Genomic DNA, 20,910 nt, shown 5'->3' with positions numbered 1-20,910 from the left:
GTTCTGGATGCTCCTCTATGTAATTACCTCGGAAAATAGTATTTGTCAATACCGATGTAAAAGAGATCATCTAATAGCCTTTCGCATGGTCGAGCTAATTTTGATGTGCTCGACTCAACTTCCAGCATCATCAATACCAAGAGGCTAGCTCTTCCCTAGTCTTAGTTGATACGTACTCAAATTGAATCTCAAACATCAATGGAATACTCTTTTTTTAACCTTTTTTTCATTAATAGATTCGATGGGCGACAGGTCATTAATTAATAAATTCCAACCAAATGTATTGGAGAAGGATGGTAAAATGCAAAGAAATATGATCTTTCCAAGGGGTGTGGAACTAAATTGGGTCAGCATGTAGCCACGTGGCAGTCAACAAAAAGGACATGGGGAGGGTGGCGGGGCCGGTGGGCTTCGACTCATAGTGTGATCGGTCCCTTTGCGGCCATAATAAAATAATTGGCATATACTCAGCCGCAAAAAAATATCGACAATAAAATTATATAAGTTAGAAATAAAATAAATGAATAAATAAAAGAACAAAAGATGGCAATAATTCTTCATATAATTCTTGAATTGATTATGTTCATTCATAACAAGAAGTTGTCCAATATCGAGAGAGAAGAGCCCTTTTAAAAGATCTTATAAAAGGAAAAAGATTTGTTAAAAGATGTTCAAACTTGTAATTTGATTATCGGGCAGTTATATATCTCTCTCCCCAATTAAGTCAACATTCCAACACCCATTTTCATCCTCTATAAATACCCATTTCTTGATTCCAACTTCTCCCTCAAACCCCACTTCAAGCAATATCATTTACCTAGCTCATATCATTGCAGAATTATAGAGGAGAGAAAGGGAAAGGGGGAGAGAGAGAGAGAGATGGATCCTCACCGCTCTCCATTTCATGCTCATGATGATCTATTGTTGGTTGCAATTGTGATGATTTTGGTCTTTGTTATGTTTGGGAGGGTTTTGTTCGCTTGCTATGTTTTGCCTACGCGGTTCCATAGTAAGCTTAGGAAGAGCGGGTTCGGGGGGCCGAGCCCTATGTTTCCTCTAGGAAATATAGGAGAAATGAAAAAGGGTAATTCTAACTCTGTTGTCGTCGGATCATCCAAGACGACGGATATAATACATCATGATATCCACGCCACCGTCTTTCCTTACTTTTCTCGATGGCAGAGGTTGCATGGTAAGCCTTCTCTAGCTTAGAATCTCTCGCGCATGTTTTGTGCCCTAATCTTTCAAATGGTAATTTTTTTTTTGGTTATAAAGGAGAGAAATTCTAAATAACTAATAAAGGGAAACATATAATTCTATTAGGTATCGAACATGTCTGTGACTTTTAACAAATGGAATTTTCAGTAGGCAGTAACAAAAAACCTAGCTCTACCAACATTAGTTGGAAAACAGTTCGACGCTTGTTCTGTTTTAACAAGGTTTTCGGATTCGAGTCTTTATGAATGTAGAAAATCCGAGTTATGAGAGTTTTACCTCTTAGTGGACCGACCCAGTTCGACTGGATTAGTCGGAGTTCAATTGGGCTTCCGGATGCTCATGAGATGAAACCCTAATTTATTATCTATGACTATATGCCTTAAACAACAGAAATTTTTGATATATTCGTTCTAAATCCAAATAGGTTGCCCTATATGTTCACTAAATGCTGCGATCAATACATCACTCGACCAGATTTCCCCAGTTCTTAGTCCCCCTGGCCAGATCGACCCATAGAGACAAAATCCTCACTTCTCGGTTGGTGATTTTCAGGGAAGGTGTTTGCATATTGGCTTGGAACGGAGCCATTCCTTTACATAGCAGATCCGAATTTCTTGAAAGAGGTGGCGGGGGGAATGTTGGGGAAGAGTTGGGGGAAGCCAGGAGTGTTTAAGAAGGATAGGGAGCCAATGTTTGGGAATGGACTCCTAATGACCGAAGGCGATAAGTGGGTTCATCGTCGGCATATCATTACTCCTGCTTTCTCCCCCTCCCACTTGAAGGTCTGTCTAGCTCCCTCTATCTCCCTTCTTATCTCTATCTGTATTAACACACACACAATACATATATAAACATATATAAATATATATGAAGTTCGTAATCTTGTTTGGCTTTCCAGGTAAGAGCTGATCTTATATGTTCGGACTTCAAATCTTTTTGGCAGCCCTGGTGAAACTATGAATTAGTCCCGTGCAATATAGTAAAATTTTATAATGCATAGTTGCGAGAAGATAAAAGTATAACAGAAGTTTCAATTTGGAATCGATACTACAAGATTAAGTTTTTGTGTGTGTGTGTACATATATATATGATTGAAAACTTTGGACGTATAAACTAAGCTTTTTTCCCCAATGAATATCATTAGGATTTTAAAGCTTATAGACACAGGTCTAGCAAATCATATGACAGTGAATATCGTTGCCCTAGATTTACGATGAGAATATGGGACAAAGTGTTCGAGTTTCAAAAGGCACTACGTTGTTCACATACTAGTCTAAAGCGTATTCTTATCAAGAAACTCGGTGTGCTATTCGTTTTGCTTATTTAACTGCCTACCATAATAAATTACTGAAAGTCCTATTCCCAATTGAAAGCTGAATAAATATTTGTTCAAAAACGTGCAATTGTTCATATTCAATTTTAGTGGATGACAGACGTATATGTTTTTTTCTTTCATCTTATTAACAGGAAATGGCAATCCTAATGGTGGAATCCACAACAAAAACAATATCCAGGTGGTCAGCCCTAATGGATTGTGGTAAGCTTGAAATTGATGTCGAGAAGGAATTCACAACACTAGCTGGGGAGATCATTGCACGGTCAAGTTTCGGCATCAGCCCAGGAGACTGCAAGAGAGTGCTCGAGAAGTTAAGAGCTCTCCAGTTCACTCTCTTCAACTCGAATCGATATGTAGGCGTACCATACAACAAGTTTGCGTACCCTCACAAAACCCTAAAGGCAAAAAGGCTGGGGAAGGAGATCGATGCCCTTCTGATGGCAATCATCACCGATAGGGTGAACTCTTCCACTGTAAATACACAGCGGGACTTGCTTGGGTTGTTGCTCGAGGAAAACCATCGTGGAGTAGATGGCCGGCACCATGGCAAGAAGCTCACTACAAGAGAGCTCGTTGATGAATGCAAGACATTCTTCTTTGGCGGTCACGAGACAACGGCTCTGGCCCTGACATGGACTCTGCTTCTACTTGCCATGTATCCAGAGTGGCAACAGCAATTGAGAGAGGAGATCGAACACGTGGTCGGGGATAAAGAGCTCGACACAGCCATGCTTCCTGGGCTAAAGAAGGTAAGAGGTCCTATGGTTTTATAAATTTCTCATCCAAACGTGCATTCTCTTCAATTTGATAGAGAGATTCCTAAACCAATATTTTTTTTTTGGCTGAATAGATTTCCTAAACCACTATGTTATTGCTGATCTTTTATCATGCGAATGTGTCTAGCAAACCAATCATTTCCTTAAGAAATTGTCCAGTGCATATCGGTCTAAACAAGGCATGATCGAGTTCTTATAATTTTCAATCCATATGATTATGCTCGATGTAACAAACTATATATCATCATGTCCTTCTCCTTAAAAAATTACAATTAACTAATGATTTCAGATGTTGTTCTACATGTCGTGCTAATTTGTTACGTTTTGCACCAATAATCAAATCAAATAGAATGTAAAGCACGAATGAGATCGAATGCACGATCAAAGAGCCAGGGTTTCAGTATATATAAGCGGATCAAGGGAATAAGGAGCAATATCTCTTAAGGGTGTCTGTTAAGAGATATTAATTAGTTGATACCAAAGCGATCTATGAATATTTCCTTCATTGCTACTATATATGTGTATATATGTATGTATATATATAAAAGTGAATTTACATGTGCGTATAAGTACAAATTTTTTAATTGAGTTGTGAGATATAATATCAAAATTCTAGAAAATATATGCAAAACTTAAATTTCATTAGAAAAATATAATTATATATTATCTTTTTATTAGTTTAACTATTTAAGTTTACCAAATTAATAAAAATGAAACTAACTAATCAACGATTGAAATATATTGATAAAGTTTTTTATTCAAAGAAAAAGATAATTACTGGCACCAAAAATTAAAAATAAATAAGTCGATTATAATGTAAAATTACATTTAAAAAATTGAGATTAACATAGCAAGTGATGGTATAATATTTTAATTATTTGCATATATCTATTTATAAAATAATAGTATGAAATTACATTATCAAAATGTTATATATCTATTGGACATGAAGAAATAATTAAATAATTGAAACAAGGGAGGACAAATTTTCAATTCTAATGTTCAACCAAAAACAAACTGCAATGAGTTTTTCATTGTAAGTACTACTAACTTAATTTCTTGTTGTAATGCAAATACAATAATTTTAAAAGTAACATGAAAATAAAATATACGGTAGAGTAATTAATATAACAAAACCCTAGCAAAGAATAAGAAGAAAAATCTAAATAATTAAGAGTAAAAAAAGTGAAAATTTATTAGAAAATAAGAGTGAAAATCTATTAAAGAAAAATAGGAGGAAAATAAATAAAAAATTCATCTAATTTCTCATAATTCTAAAAGAATAATTATTGTTAATATTTTTTGTATGAAAGTTGCATGCAATTTTAACTTGTTTTCTCAATTTTCATTTTGAAACCACTATGGATAAAATATACATATATATGAAAAATATATATACTAGTAAAAAAATAATATGAAATCCAGTTATACTATATGAGTGGATTGGTATATGTAAATAGTTACATATATAATCATGTGAATATATATGTTCAATATAGACCAAAAACTCAAACTGAAAAAATAAAATAAAATAAAATATTCTTTTATTTTAAATTATTTTTTTAATCAATCACATTATTTAATATGTGCCATGCGTAGCATGGATGAGTGTCTAGTTATTAATTAAAAACAGCTTATGATTATGGAAAGAGGAAATTACGTGTTATGATGCTAATTTTTTCCAATATATATATATATATATGCAGACTAGCTACAATTTCAATCATGTAATATACATATATTAATCTTGCCAACATAGTTAAAAATGCAGGCGTTGGCAAATTATAGGAAAATGCCCCATAATTTTTTTTCAATTATTATGTGAAGGTGGAAAAAAAGGGGGGGAGAGAGAGAGAGAATTAACGACTTATATAAATTATATTATATTTGATATAAATAATTTAGGAAAATAAAAGTTATATCAAATGGATTTTTTTCTTTATAATGGTATAAGACATACTATAGGAATTATATTTTTCTAGAAATATATGAACTATTTTTATTGTTTTCTTCGATTGTTTTTATTTTATTAATTAATTAATTTATCTATTTATTTATTCTTTTTGCATTTGACAATGGACTTTGACCATCATAGCTTAGGTATCAGTGGAAATCTTGTTCAGCTCAACCTAGTTAATAATAATGTATGTTGGCTAGCGGTTTGAAAGAAAAAAAACTAAATAATGTTTGGTCTTCAGAGATAAGTATATATATAACTACAAAAAATGCAGAAGAAAAAGTCTGACCACTTCAAATTAATTCGTGGCAGATGGATTGGGTTATGTACGAGGTTCTGCGCTTGTACTCCCCGGCCCCAAACGTGCAGAGACAGGCAAGGAAAGATATCCGTATCCACAGCAACATGGTTATCCCGAGCGGAACAAACATGTGGATCGATGTAGTGTCCATGAACCACGACCCTGACCTGTGGGGAGAAGATGTGAATGAGTTCAGGCCCGAGAGGTTCAAAGACGATACCAGTGGCAGGTGCAGGCACAAGATGGGGTTCTTGCCATTCGGGTTCGGGGGAAGGATGTGCATTGGCCGGAACCTGATGATGATGGAATACAAGGTTGTCCTGTCCATGATCCTCACTCGGTTCTCGTTCTGTGTGTCGCCGAGCTACCGCCATTATCCGTTGATCATGCTCTCCCTTAGGCCGGCCCATGGGCTGCCTCTCATCATCCAATCCCTCTACTAGGCCTCCATCGAACACCGGACGCCATCTCGGACCGTGGGCTTCCTTCCAGAAACAAACCCCTTAGGCCCATGTGGAACCCAGTCTTCATAAGGATTTGTTGTTCTTCATTCCAGTGTATTAAGCCCTGTATTGCCTTAAGTATTTATTGGATAATAATGAATAATTAGTTGTAAATACGGCATATGTTTACAACCAGGATGTATTACTAAATATTGCCTATTTCGACAATAATGGACTTTTATAATCAATCCAACACCTAGTCTTCCTGTTTCACGCTTTTTTTTTATATTTATTTTTAAAGGTAAACTATTATTTCGCATACAATGAGACACATCCTTCCACCTCTCAAAGATTTCATAAAATGGACTTTCTAAATACCCCTGACCAATTCTCGCATGAATTGCTAAGGATCCAATAAGCCCAACATTGATTCCTTCAGACGTGTCAATTGGGCAAATCCTATACAACAATATCGAGTTATACTTATGGTCGGGCACAGGTCATCTTGTACCAGCTTTAGGAATATCGTGATCTAAGCCGAAAAACAGTTTTCTGAACTGTATACAACGGTGAGCTCCTCATCGATTTGATAACAATAAGTTTTGAAGGGCTACGGAGCGCTAAATGTACAAAGAGCTTAATAAAATCACGCGGTCCCCACCGAAATTCTTACCCTAACCACAGCTTCCCAAGTAACATCGTACACATTTTGACCGCCTTGCACGCGCAAGTTCTTATTTATATAAGATACAGTAGTAGTTCAAAGCACGGATTGAAAGACTTCTTTGTGCAAGGATTGGACATTATCACTCCTCGAAGCAAATCAATCCTTGAGAACTTAAGACTAAAACAACGGCAAGCTTGGCGGGAACCGAACGTGCATCCATGTCCGCTCATACGTTACAAGGTGGCCCCAACCCATCTCTTCAAGCAAAGAGAGTTTCAGTTCGTAGAGCTGCTTCTTGGGAGGATCAGCATCTTCTTGGATCATGTCGTTCAATGCCTGAAACAAGGGAACCAATCGAGCTCAAGACATGAAATTTCAGGGCAATAATCGAAGTATTATGGTATCATTCTCTAGAATATGGTTTCCCACAAAGGAATAGTTATATTAGGAGAAGCACCTTGAGAGCTGTTCCTAGCCTTCCCGATCGCCTCTCACGTATGACTAGCAGGTTACCATACTTCGCAGACTTCACATCAACCCACTTCTTCAATTCCTTGAAGTTCTCCTCAAAGAGATCCGAGTCGATGACTTCCCATGCAGATTGATCGTTATTCCCATCCTTATCTTTGGAGCCTTCACTTGCAGATTCCACATCTCTCTGCAACAATTACCACAGCAATCGTATTTAATATGCTAATAAACTGTGGAAGTTGCTGCTTCCAATTGAATCATGTCAAGCATACATCTGCCAGACACAGTAAGCGAGTGTTCTCACATTAGCAGACTCGATTTCGGCCAGGGCCTGGCCTTTCTGGTATAAAGCCTCTACTAGTTGATCACGGGTCGTCTCCATCTTGTTCTTCATTTTCTGAGGGAAAGCAGAGTGGCTTCTGAATTAAGTGATATGATAATCCCAAAGAAGAAGAGTAACAAAGTAGGATCCAGAAAACAAACCTCCGCCTCCTCATCTTCGGGGTCGCTTTTGAAAGCAAAGAATTTGGCCAATTCCTCTGTGTCAATGCTATCAATAACTTCATCTGCTGCCTCTATGACCTGCGTTGCATCATTCATTAGAGCAATTGAACCAGCAATTCCTACTCTGAGAGTAAACATTACTCTGAAACTTAGCTGGAAACCAAAAAAAAACCTCCTTCTGGTGGCGAACTTTGTCCTGAACGTTACTACGAGAAAGTAAGCCTTCCAAGATCTTAGCAAGCAATGGAGTGTGTTTTGGGTACTCTGACTGCAATCCACAAACAATAACAATTCAAACGCTTTCATTTACGAAGGCAGACAGTTGAATAAGTTTAGCATGTAGCAGAAGAGTTCCAGTGCCCATGAGTGGCAAAACTCCAGATTTTTGTCTTATGTAAAAGTTCATCAGATCTAATTTTTACCACAAAGCATTTCCTGCCATCAGTGCCATGCTACTGTAACAAATAGTGATTTCATGTGCCTCTTTCCAAGATAACAATTAGACGTCACCTTAAGGTGTGCCTTCAATTTATTCCACTCTGTGCATTCTTCATCAGTGCCTTGCTGAAGAGTACCCAGAAACTTTATCTTTGCATTGCGAACCTGATTGACACGTGGAAAACAGAACAAGGTAAACGCAAATGTTTTTTGTTACATCTGGGAGAAATTTAATGCAGAAAAAATACGTGTATTGAATATCAAAGGAAAACCCCATTATGCTCAACATCTACAAGCAGGTTTCCAAGGATCTATTCTGAAGTTTCTCAATTCTCAAAACGGCATATATACTTCAAAACAATCTAGAACCATAGCCACAAATATGAATATTCAAGATACATAATTGATGGCACAATGGGGTGCAGTGGCACAAGGACCTCGTCTATTTATATCAGCAAATATATATGAAACCAATAAATATATCTTAGCATGAGCCTGACTTCATGTATTAGAGGAAGAATAGACCATGGCCACAAATATGAATATTAAAAGTACATAATTGATGGTCCATTAAAGTGCAGTGACACAAGACAAGGACCTGGTCTAATTATATCAGCAAATATAAGGAATATCAATAAGTATATCTTACCCCGAGCATGAGTATTAGAGGAAAAATTCAAGACCTCAATTGAGCTTCCTTCATCACCTCTATACGAAAAACTATTTACTGATTCCATAGCCGTATGCTCCGATACACTCGATATGAACGACATCTTCAAGAGCTCATTCAATGTGAAAGATATTTTGAATATTTTAGAGCAGATGTCACTGTTTACAGGTTACGTTTTATATATTGTTAAGGGAACAGCATGCACAATGCTCCTCATTATTTCTGCTCTTTTTTGCAGAGCAAAGTCATTTTCAATTTATTAGCCTCTACTCATCCCAGCATAATGATAAAATGGGATGAGAACTCGACTGTAAATTCCCACCAAAAGGAGAATAAATTCATGGGGTGCTGCATGTACCTCCTCTTCTAACCGTTCCGCCACAGACTTTGTAGTTGCGGATGAAACTTTTCCCTTGTCCTCCTCAACCTTCAAAAATTAAATACATACATGAACAAACAAAACTTTGAATCAAACGCAACAGAAGAGAGAGGGAAAACAACCTTATTGGGTGGCACAACATAAGATATCTGGTAAGACACAGGGTTCTTTTGTGGGTTTTTTCCTTCACCAGAACCAGCAGATGATAGTTTTCCATATGAGATTGCTCCAACCAGCAGAGACCCTTGTGGACAGTTCTGCATTAATCTCTGCCTGTTAGCGAGCACATAATTGATTGATTCACGAGAAATCACATCACGCTATTACTACCTTTGGGAGCTTGTCTTTCACTGGTGGGCCCAAATATATCGCTTCCTTTTTTCTACACAAAGATGCCTTCTTTGAGAGAATAATCACATAAAGGAAAGAAGCAGCTTTGAAAGTTAAGACAGGGAAACATAATGTACCCTGGAATTAAGACAGAGGACTTGTAAGCTCCATTTCCCATCACCGGACCATCTGGTTGGGAGAAAAAGCTCAATCGAAGGGTATCCTGAATGAAAAAGTAGACCAGCAGAGCATGTAATTCACAAGATAGATAATTATGACACGCCTATGAGAAACAAATACAGTATAAAGCCCAAAGTTTTCGCAGTGCTCTTATATCCACACTTTCAAGTATATCCAATATTCAAATTATTTAACTTCCGACTTCATTTGAATATACAAGGAAACACAGTATTCTTGCATTCCACTATATACAGGGTACCTTGTCCTCCAGATTTTTCTCCACAAACACCACCAACTGCTTCATTTTCTCCAAATATTGCATATTGTCATGCCTGGAACACGACCAATGTAATGAAAGCATGGATATAGAAATCAGCTCATGGTAAACCTAGAAATTATTTCATCAAAATTGAGCATGGTTCCACTGAGTAGCATCTGAATGGTTCACAGCAATTACTCTTCTTGAACAACATAAAAATAGCTTGGAAATAGGAATAACTGTTGAACGAATTTCACTTCCCTGACCAGATCTTTTGGCAAAGAACTCAAATTATTAGATACAAGAAACAAGAGGCATGGCATGCACATGAGGATTTCCAAATTAAAAAGTAATCATTACCTTAGGTATAACTGTAAAGTGTAATCTCCCTTGGGGAGTACAGAAGATTTTGGGTAACAGTCCCCCATTGCATGTATACGCTGTAGCAGAAAGCAATTGCAAGAGATTTCAAGCATGAATCATAGTCATGCAAAGTCAGCCGAAGCCAAAAGCTATTAACTCATATCAGTCTCCTAGAGCAAGAATTTGATGCACTGCAACTACTGCTGCAGCATGTAACATTTTAAAATTTTCTGATACAATATAAGTAGCATAAATGGCGCACTTTTAGCATAGAAAACTTCCAGTATTTATCTAGTAACAAGCATCTCGAACTGTAATATTCTAAAAAGAATATATATATATATATATATATATGTGTATATGAGGTACTTAAACCACGAAAAGAAAAAGGGGGAAAGTGAGAAATACCTTGTTTGCATCTGATATCATATAGAATTGAGACTCAAACTTAGTGTCATATATACGATTGTTAAGTAGTGGAATGTAAGGTTTTACTTCTGCTCCATCTTCCAATTTTAACTTGTAGCTGCATGGCAGAGACATCATAAATAGATTGAACGAAAATCTAGCAAGTTTTGTGGTAAGGCAGATAGTGTCAAACATACGTTAATGTAAGGGCTAATATTTGTTTGCCAGAAGGTAGCCTGTCTCTGCTTGATGAGAGAGCGGTAAGTTTTGTCTCTACAGGTCGATACGGAATTCTCATCTGTAAAGCACGAGAAAAGCAGAAAAGAGAATTTCAGAATATATATATATATATATATTAGGGGAATTCGCTCTGCTACTAATCAAAAGAAACAGGGGGAGACCTTGCCTTGTTGAGAATGGCAACGGGTGCAAGTTTCTCAGATGCAAGCAGAGCTTCAGCATCAATTCTGACTGGTGCTTCACTGCCATCGAGTATTACTTCATCTTTGTTGATGTCAATTCCATGAAAGACAATCTGGGAACAAGCATGCACCGCAGAAATGAGAAACTTGAGAAAATGATAATTGAGAAACTGTTACAAAGATAAGAGGAACTAACTTGCTTCTCATACTTTGATCACAGTTAGTGAGACACCTCAAATACTATCCATACAGATCCCTTAAATTTTCCGACATTTGAGAACATATCCCAAAGTAATCAGAAGTTTTAATTTCTATTGATGATAAAGCAAAAACATCATAAGCTCAGTATACCTTGATCAAGAGATTGAACAACAGATATTCCAATTGGTGACAGATATCAAGTCTAATATCCAAAATTTGAAGTAAACGTACTACCTCAAAATCCACCACGGCGCTTTCTTGACTTCCTACTCCACTTGACCAAAACTGTGCTATTGCTAATTCCATTGTCTGACCACCCACCACTGGGAAGGCAAAGCTTTTAGCAGATGGAGAAGAGAATGTCACAAAACTCTCCCATTTCATGGGCCTTTGCAGGGGGCAGATCTGCACAGCAGCACAGTGCACGTTCGTAAGTGCAATTTTCCACAAGCCCATGTATTAAAAGGTTAGTTGCAATACCTGGACAGTGTCAACAAAAAATCTACGAGTTGTATCAAACTCTGATGTCTTCATGGTTGCCTCTACCCAGGTAGCACCTAGTGGGACTTCAATATATCTCCGCTCTATGTGGCCTATCACAGCAATGCCAACAAGCAAAAAAAATAAAAAAAAGTAGCAAAAATTAATTTGCACAGCACAAAAAAACCTTCCCCCCCCCCGGTAAATAAAATGCATTTCATTAATGCTTACTATTATAGATATAAATAAGGATCTTAGGAAGTTATGTGGATTTTGAGTCATTCTAGGAGCTGGGAGGTCCCAACAAAGATCATTGACTAAACATATTTATCACGAGCAGCTAACTGCACCGACTCCTGAGCTCTTAACTCCACGGTCATTTTTCTTATTGGGACACAATCTCACGGATTTTAAATTAATAGCAAATAACTGACTATGTTGATGGCGAAAAACCAGAATACTGAAACATCCTACCAGAATTTTGACTGATAATTCTACAAAATGGTTAACCATTCTTTCAAGGTGCTTCAACCCCAACAGTAATATGTTACCATCACAGGTAGAGCAACAATCATTATTCTAACTGAGGAAACTGTGAAATCTCTCCCTCTAACATTTAATATGGAATAGATCACTAAGACCGATAAGAAAAATAAAGAGATAGCAAGAAGAATATCATAAATTAATCAATAAATCATCCAGACTGGAGACGAGCACTAGTATTTCATTTAATATGATAATAGTATGTGTTCTCAGTGATCACTACTGAAGTGAAAAGTGTACTGCCATTTCTGGATTCTGAACAGCAGATCATTACCTGGTTCGAATGACATTTTTGAGAAAGAAACTACTGGAGGACGATTCAGTATAGCCGCTGGTTTTGTTATAGTAACTGGAATTCTGAAAAGAGGGCCACGCGACGGCAATTTGCAGTCAATGCCATAGACTTCATAATAGTGAAGACCACTGCTAAGATTGCTAGGATCCACGACAATGCTGAAGAAAGGAAAATATATACTCAGATATTAAAATTTTGTAGCAAAATTCTACTCTAAAATTATGAAGAGATGCAAAATTTAGTGGAAATTTGAGCTCTATAAAAAGAAATTAACAGCAGCAATTAACTACGAATTTTTAGGGGCAATTTAAGAGTTTACCAATCATTTCAAAATGGAGGTGATACATAAATTACCAAGAAGAAGCTGACCCCCTAGAAAAGATTTACTGCGAGTAGAGCAGCATATATATCAACAAATAGATGCCTCAGAAAGTGCAGAGTCCGACCAGTCAATGCCCATTACCACCCTTATATGGTTGTGCAGTTTATGTGTATACACCCATTTGAATAGCATTAATGAGTCACTCTAACTCAAAGCTCCTTAATATCAGTGGTTGATTTCAGTTCCAGATAAGCACATCATTTTTTTCTTTTTTTGATAATTACATAAGCACATTCCATGCAAATAATATATATATATATATAAAATTAAACTTAAGCGGCAGGGTAATGCTTACTAACTTGAAGCTTCGACCATTGTGAGTAAGGAGGAGATACTCAGGAGGCCTTACAACCGACTTGTCAGTGGAGTGCAACTGAATACATTCCTCAAAAGGAACCAACTCCTCTAGATTATTTGCATCTTCATGAAACTTTGGCTCGACTTGCACAGTCCACTGTGGAAAAAATGCCATAAACTGTTAGCTGCACAGAGAAATATTGGACTGAACTAGCTGATTTACAGCACAGAAGGAAGATGATATGCAGTAAGAACAAATACACTCTTATGAAGCAGGACACCTAAAATGCATGAAAAAAAATCTTTGCTGAAATTTGATATGCCTCCTTAAAAGTTGACAAAAGAAAAGAATAACTGATTCCCATATTAATGAAACTTATTTGTTATTTTTGTGCAACAGGATACCCTCCCCCCAATTGATCTATCAAACTTATTTTGTATAGAAGGTTCTTTATCTTCATCGAATAGAAAGATACTTTCAATGGCTGTCCGTAGTTGAACATCCAAGAGCACTTTTCTTTCCATCATGCCGTGTGAAATAATTTATGATGACAGCTATCCACGACCGATGAATTTTTATAGCCACTATCATGTCAGAAAATAATAATGTAACAAATTGTCTCCAGTAGAAAAATTAACAGGCTGTTTTTACAAGATACTTCAACTTTCAGATTTAGAGGGAAAAAAAAGTTATAAGCATGGATAATAGAGGATCGCATGGTCCTCCCAGCTATTGAAGATTCTATCACTAGAAGACTTAGCTGAACCTCACCTCAGTAGATTGTTTGCAAGCACTAGCTTCCCTTAGGTAAATTCCACGAGATATTGGAGCTACAACCAACAAAAGATTATTTTTTAATATGCTATTCCATTTTTCAGACAAGATTATAGATAAGTATACATAGAATTCAGAATAGCAGCAATGGAGATGCATAACTCAGACCAAAAGGAAGTTTGTGGACTGTGCTTAAGGTATATATTGAGAGGACTAGAATCAAATATCCACCGTACAATAATATCTCCATACACTCATACAAGAACCTTGGCCTCTTTGAAGGATCATAGTGTTGCACTTTTAACCTGTTAAAAATAATATCTATCCCCAAGCAAGATAAAATTTTCACGAAGAAACATATGGAGCACCATAACACCGTTGCACATTGGCTAGATTTTTGACTGGGAGATTTAGACCTTGAGTTCTAAGATCATTCTTTCAATCCTAGCATTTGGCTCACTGATCAGTTTGGGGAGGCGTGGCAACTGACTATTTACAATGGTGATAAAATAGAAAGAAATATCTATTTTCTAGTAACTAATCTGCTTATGATTCAAATGGAAAATTTGGGAAGAAAAAATAGAAAACCATACAATACCTTGACCATATATTGCTCAAATCTAGTTTTTAATTGGAAAGATGTTCTGTTTAGGGAAGATTGCAACTTGACATTCTCCTTGTTCTTTAAAAACCAACCACTGAGGTACCACAAAAAATTCAGAGTAGCATATCCTGTTAAGTTGACATTGGGGACTCCGGATTCTCACGTTTTAGGGAAAGGTTATTAGCCAATGGAAGGGGAATAAAAAAATCCTCGAATAAAACATAATTGTACAAAAGCCACCATGGACAAAGATTTTAAACTCACCAGACTTTCCAGACGGATTGATCTTTAGTTGGTACCGGACACATGGAAAATCCCGATACTGCATTACATACTGAAAAGCCCTGTGATGTGTCATTCATAGACCAGGAAAATTAATTTCCATAATGACTTCAGGATTCAGGAATATAGACAAAGGCTGATGGAAGCAATCTTACTTATCAACTTGCATAAGCCCTTGTCCAGTGGATAGTTTGTCTTCTGGAAGAGCACCTATAAGAATGCACGTATTTTCAAGAGCTGTTCTCACTGTGTATGGGCTCACTGGGATGCTTTCTGCCTGCCATGTAGAAAAAAGACAAGCAGTTAAGATGATAAAGGCCCACAAAGACAGTGTGCTTCAAAGTTCAAACAACATCCACAAACAAAGAAAACCAAGATCACAGCTCAAATCAAAATAACCTTCATAGCACTGATAAGCAAGGCAACTCCACCACAAGCTGATGGAGATGCCATTGATGTTCCATTCATTAGCATGCGTCTTTGAAGAGTCCATTTGGGGACAGGGGCAACAGCACCACCCGGGGCACTTATAGAGACACCGAGATCTCCATCAGCTGTCGGTCCTCGGCTAGACCTAAAATCATTGCCATCTCAATGATTAACAAATGCCATGAAATTCAGAAAATAAACCTGAGCTGAGAGATGCAATGACATTTTAAATTTAATAACATAGTAAACCAAGCAGATGGTACATACCAAGTATACTCTAGTCCTTCAGGGGGAGGTTCAACCATAGAATGTGTACCAGCAGCCATTGTAGGAGACACATATGCTCCGACTCCTATAATGCTTGAGGAAGTACCTCCAGGTGCACCCACAGTACTTAATGCTGGTCCACTATTGCCAGCACTGCTTACAAAAATCAATCGATGCTTGTTTACAACCTGCATGCATTACCGTAGAGGTATATAAATGCGAAAGTGTAGAATTAATGTCACTGCACCTTGGGTTCAGGTTGATTCAGATTCTCTATCTTTAAAGATATCACTTTACAGTTTCGCGCACAACATAACGACAGAGATTCAGATCTTTGGAAGTTGGTGACTTAAATAAAATGATTCACATCAGATCCCAGAAAACTGTTGTCCAGATGATTCATTTTTCTTCATGAACTTTTGTATATACTCTAGTAGATTGGTTAGCACCCCTAACTACTGTTTGTAATACATAAATTTTAGTTTTATTGATCAAGATCTTGGCAATCCATTCTAGTGAGCCTAAACAAAGCTACTATTCGAAGATAACACCTCTGCATACAAGAGTAGAGGTGTGATAATGATGCTGCCCTCCCTGTGATAAAGTAATTTCTAGCAATTGGAAAATAAGGCATACTTTTAAAATGGTAAGCTCATAAAAAGGCTAACAGGTTTCTAGAGACTTAAGGATATTGTGGATACCATGGCTTGGCCGTACACCCAAAGAGCCGTAGAATTTGGGTGAACGGTCGACCTTTAATTTTTTTAACTGTTATACAATTTTACAACCTGAATCATCTACCAGTCTGACCTATCATAGCATCTTTCTCAATCGACTGAGGTTAAAAGCATCTGTGTTAACTAAGGCACGACTATTAAGTTCTCAAAATTGATCTCCGTCATAAAAATATGAATGTGAACCAACCAGAACTAAGTTGCACAGCATAAGTTATCCAAAAAAGCTTCTGCAAGGTGTGAAATCATTACTTCATCGACAAGATCAACAAAGCGTCCATAATCTGGCAGTAGTGTAGGTTCACCATAACTCATATTGATGAGATCACATTTGTGCTGCAAACAAATAGATGATGATGGCTATCATTAGAGTCACATTATTAAAATAATCACAATTATGTAAAAGATGATACATGCATAAATATAGAATCACAAGCAACAAAGATGGCCACCTCAACAGCAGCTATGAGTGCCCGCGTCAAACCAGTTCCTGTCTCCATTGACCCCAGCCGTGAATCTCCAATTTTACAAGATATTAATTGAGCCCCAGGTGCAACTCCATTCAGTAAGGGCTCCTACCAAGAGTTGAAAACTGCAATTAGCTAAAGATGCGGTGCAATATAAAATTGTGTAAATATTATAACAGGCACTTTCATACCTCTTCGTGAAAAGCTGTAGCAATACCAGCAACATGAGTACCATGAGGAGAACTATCCGTTACGATACTGAGGACGTTGCCTTCATCATACATATTAACAGCAAAAGTACAGGCATCTAACTTGCTGAACATGCCGTACTTGCGCTCTATCCTGTCAAGTAAGCAAAAGGCAAGATTTCACCCCCGCAAGGAAACAAGTTACAATGTTCGATATGCAACCTCAAAGACTGAGAAAAGTTAAAAAGAATCACTCATTTTAAGGAAATCTCCAACTTCAGCAGCTCAGAAATGAACACAATTGTTAATTTCCAACTGCAAGAAAAGTTTTTGTAGTGGCAGAATCTGAAATTGCCTAAAAAACGATGAGGATTTATGATATCTAATGCATAGCATGCATGCCAACAACAGCAAACAACTCAAATAGATTTCTATTAAGTGAGATCAAAAGGGTTCTACATATGGAAGGAAGCATTTTGCATGTTATTTCAAATATAGATGCATGGATGACAAATAAGAAATGCCCCGGTTTCAGAAGAAAATTTTCCACCAACATATCGATTTCAATTGCACCTGCCCACCTGAAATTAGTCAGGGGTTCAAACTCAGCAAGTTTCCCACAATCTGGATCATCTTCAATACTCTGTGTGTCAAGAGCAACCCTCCAAACTTCTCCATCATGCCATACAACAGCATCTATGATAGGGCCCTTGTCATCATAGCTCTTAAAAAAGACGTGAAAACATGAAAAAGAAAAAAAAAATTAGATAAATTTCACAGATTAAAATTACCAAGGGAGAGGAATAGTGAATGAAAATACTTTGCACTTACTTCAGCTTGCTTTCGCAAGATATCAACTCGGTTTTGGAGGTCTTCCTTAATCTTCTTCAGGTTTGCATCCTCAATCTTTACATGTTTCTGGCAGAAAATATTATTTGTTAGAGCGTGTAGACTATAGGCACAAGGATGCATCAGATGTATTTCTGTGCTAACATAGTGAGAAAGTATGCAACAAAACATCTTTCAAGCAATGGTAGTAATTACAGTCACATTTAATCTGCCTAACCGATGAACTATACTCTGGGCAATGTCACAACAATATTTAATGCATATTTTACAGCAATATCAAAATTGAATTCATATAGATTTGAAGTTCCAAAACCATATATTTGTGAAATCCAGAAATTAGCAGCTAAATTTTCTGAACCACCTGATCAAATTCATCAAGCCGCTTAACAGCCTTGGCGATTTCCTCCTGATTTTTTTCATCCCACTGCTTTTTTCGTTCTTTCTGTAAAGAATGAAGGAGCGAACAAATTAAGATGGCAATTATAGAGTCAAATAAATGACCCATGACAATAATCTCTACCTTTAAACGAGATGTCAACGTGTCTGTGAAAAGCTCATAGACCAATTTACAGCCCACATGCCATTCACCACAAGGATTTTTCCATGATGGGTTAACAGGAAGAGAAGCCCCTGATAAGAATAGGAATAGTGATGGAATTTTGTGAGATATTACATTGATCATTCAATACAAGTCGAAGTCATAAAACATGTGAAAAACCATTATGAAGAAAAGGCCTCAAAAAATGAGGAAGTATTTTCTGATGTTAGCAATGTACAGCGGTCAAATAGGATCATTTTCTACTCGAGACCTTTTACTTTTTTTTCATCACGTGGGAGTTAGGGGTCTAAAGAAAAGCAGAGGCTAGATACTAACAAGTAAATCCCTTTGTATGTAGTGGAATGGAAAAAGTTTCAAAGGTAAAATGAATGGAATATGATGGAGCAGAGGACTATAGAAAATGCTTGGCACTTTATCTGCCTGTCGGTCACTGTCAATATAATTATATGTGTCCATGAGGCCGTGTCTTCACTAATTGGGTAGATTGCTTAAGGAATATAAGGTGAGGATCAGATATAAAGATCCATAGTTTGATACAACTTAATCAGCTCATGAGATCATCAGGGACAAAGTGATGGAAAATGTTATATTTTAACCTAATTTTATCATGGACAATGGGGTCCCTATCTAGCAGTTCCCTCATTTCTTATACATTCGTTTTTTTTTTTAAAAAAAAATTCTCTGTAAAGGGTTCATAGTTATTTATAATTAGATTGGATTTACAGAAAGGTAAATTCTTCTTTTTACTGGTTTGTTCTGAATAAGTCTAAAAGGATACATAGCACAAGAATTTTGAATAGCCAATGTTATTCTAATGCTCAGGAGCCAGGGTTCTACTATCTTTATGATCTTCCAATATTTTTCTTAGTCCAGTTGCAAAGTGAGAAATTAGACACGATAATTACTAACTGATGAGTTTAAATACTGCATTTACTGACCTGAAGCTCCAACAATACGGCCATCAGCATCAGCCTTCACCACTTTTGATGTATCGATATCTCCACTCCCGGTACTGCATGGAAACAATAAACTCATAGTTAACATAACAAATCAGAAACTATGTTCATTGAATACTTAATTCACTTACCAGTCAAGGACATCTAGTATTTTCGGCTTCCCATCTGACGTAACTTGAAGCCCAGCGGCGGCTGGGTCAACTCCAGAATCTGCAAAGGACAACCTCTCCATCAAAGTCAGGTAAATATTGTCTATATTCCAGGAAGCCCATTTTGTATATGAAAAGATTGTTGGATATCAATTTTCAACTCCTTATAAAGAAAACACAATATTCCATCAACCCCAGCTGCAGAATAGCTCATGAGCCAAAGTCTGAAACTAAGATTGTAGATGAGAGAGAACCAAGACCAACTTTCATCTGCTGCAGTATCCATAAGTCTATCATAAAATGAACAGCTCAATGTACTCAGTCTAGATGGCAACGAAAATTTCAACAAAAGAGCCGTGAATGGGAACTGACAGCTTATGATCGATTAACTGTCAACAGAATGAGCTAGTGATCAGCCATTAGACCAAAATGAGGTCCAACCTCGCATCATAGTTCCAAGTTATTAAGAGGTGCAATAACGTCGATGCACATTAAGTTGAGTAGAATCGTAGACTACCTCGGCCACCAAATAATCAAACAACTGCCCCAGGATTCTACAGCTCTACCCGATTCTCCTATTACTAGAAAGGCAACAGACGGTACAGGTAAAGAGTTTACTCGGCTTCGTGACCAAAGGTCGCCGCTGAACTCGCAGCTTAATCAAACAACAATTCACCACTTGGTTTATACTTTATATCATCCCACGAGACCAAGCAGAACGCACAACAGAGAGTAGAGTACGGTTCCAAGTACCGAAGATAGCGATGACGACGCCACGGCCGTCGTACTCAGGATGGGCCTCGATGAAGCGATCGGCGCCAATCTCCTTCTTCGGCATGAGGGAGGCCAGGAACGTCGACTCGTTCAGCATGAAGTTGCGGAATGAACCATTATCGCCGCCACCAACACTCGCAGCGTTGATCGAAGAGCAAGGCATTGACCTGATTCCCCTCCGGCAGCTACGGCTGCGCCACCGTCTCGGCCTCTTGCCGATGAGGAAGTGAAATGGCGGAGACAATGAAGAAGCAGCAGAAGAAGAAAAGGAGCGTGGGAGTGAGGCATCTGATACGCCAGCTAATAATGACGATGATTTATAAGATAATAATAATGCAGTCGTGGACAGCATCTTAATTGTACTGTGGAGGGTGTTTTTGGTAATTTGACAGGGCAATGCGGTGGCCTGGAGGTGGCGGAGGGCGGAGACTGACACCTGTGTCGGTGCTTTTAACGAAGGCTCCCCGGAGAGGTCCGCCGTAGTGGTGGAGATTTTCGGCGGATGTGGCTGGGTTTTGCGTGGCTCTCGTTCTTGGTGAAATTATGGCATTTGTCCC

The 20,910-nt window shown here is 37.5% G+C and overlaps 2 protein-coding genes across 2 annotated transcripts; one reads left to right on the top strand and one right to left on the bottom strand.

The window, feature by feature from the left end:
- The first annotated feature begins 809 nt into the window (after positions 1-809).
- Positions 810-6,205, top strand: LOC116206054 (cytokinin hydroxylase-like). Its single transcript, XM_031538792.1, has 4 exons — positions 810-1,192; positions 1,771-2,000; positions 2,686-3,303; positions 5,600-6,205. Exons 1-4 carry the CDS (start codon positions 880-882, stop codon positions 6,029-6,031), a joined length of 1,593 nt encoding a protein of 530 aa, XP_031394652.1. The 5' UTR covers positions 810-879; the 3' UTR covers positions 6,032-6,205.
- Positions 6,206-6,584: 379 nt separating this feature from the next.
- Positions 6,585-20,858, bottom strand: LOC116206053 (tripeptidyl-peptidase 2). Its single transcript, XM_031538791.1, has 34 exons — positions 20,333-20,858; positions 19,562-19,640; positions 19,413-19,486; positions 18,436-18,545; positions 18,277-18,357; positions 17,898-17,984; positions 17,648-17,790; positions 17,070-17,220; positions 16,864-16,986; positions 16,664-16,747; positions 15,678-15,865; positions 15,381-15,555; positions 15,137-15,258; positions 14,964-15,043; positions 14,093-14,151; positions 13,323-13,477; positions 12,621-12,799; positions 11,804-11,916; positions 11,558-11,728; positions 11,107-11,235; positions 10,898-10,998; positions 10,701-10,818; positions 10,290-10,369; positions 9,930-10,002; positions 9,628-9,713; positions 9,491-9,542; positions 9,283-9,417; positions 9,140-9,208; positions 8,184-8,276; positions 7,828-7,941; positions 7,653-7,751; positions 7,474-7,566; positions 7,156-7,356; positions 6,585-7,034 (listed from the first exon to the last, which is right to left on the bottom strand). Exons 1-34 carry the CDS (start codon positions 20,703-20,705, stop codon positions 6,876-6,878), a joined length of 4,149 nt encoding a protein of 1,382 aa, XP_031394651.1. The 5' UTR covers positions 20,706-20,858; the 3' UTR covers positions 6,585-6,875.
- Positions 20,859-20,910: the final 52 nt, after the last annotated feature.

This window comes from Punica granatum, chromosome 4 (assembly GCF_007655135.1).
Source record: "Punica granatum isolate Tunisia-2019 chromosome 4, ASM765513v2, whole genome shotgun sequence".
In the NCBI taxonomy this organism is placed as follows: domain Eukaryota; kingdom Viridiplantae; phylum Streptophyta; class Magnoliopsida; order Myrtales; family Lythraceae; genus Punica; species Punica granatum.
Note: the sequence above shows the minus strand (reverse complement) of the source record. Positions and strands in the feature narration are given on the sequence as shown.

Excerpts from the sequence above, each read along its gene's own strand:
- LOC116206054 (XM_031538792.1), top strand. The coding sequence starts at position 880 with ATGGATCCTCACCGCTCTCCATTTCATGCTCATGATGATCTATTGTTG. Across the intron at positions 1,193-1,770 it reads TCGATGGCAGAGGTTGCATG|GGAAGGTGTTTGCATATTGG; the intron begins GTAAGCCTTCTC and ends GGTGATTTTCAG. Across the intron at positions 3,304-5,599 it reads TGCTTCCTGGGCTAAAGAAG|ATGGATTGGGTTATGTACGA; the intron begins GTAAGAGGTCCT and ends AATTCGTGGCAG.
- LOC116206053 (XM_031538791.1), bottom strand. The coding sequence starts at position 20,705 with ATGCTGTCCACGACTGCATTATTATTATCTTATAAATCATCGTCATTA. Across the intron at positions 17,985-18,276 it reads GGCTTGATGAATTTGATCAG|AAACATGTAAAGATTGAGGA; the intron begins GTGGTTCAGAAA and ends ATTTTCTGCCAG. Across the intron at positions 11,917-12,620 it reads AAAAATGTCATTCGAACCAG|GCCACATAGAGCGGAGATAT; the intron begins GTAATGATCTGC and ends TTGCTGTGATAG.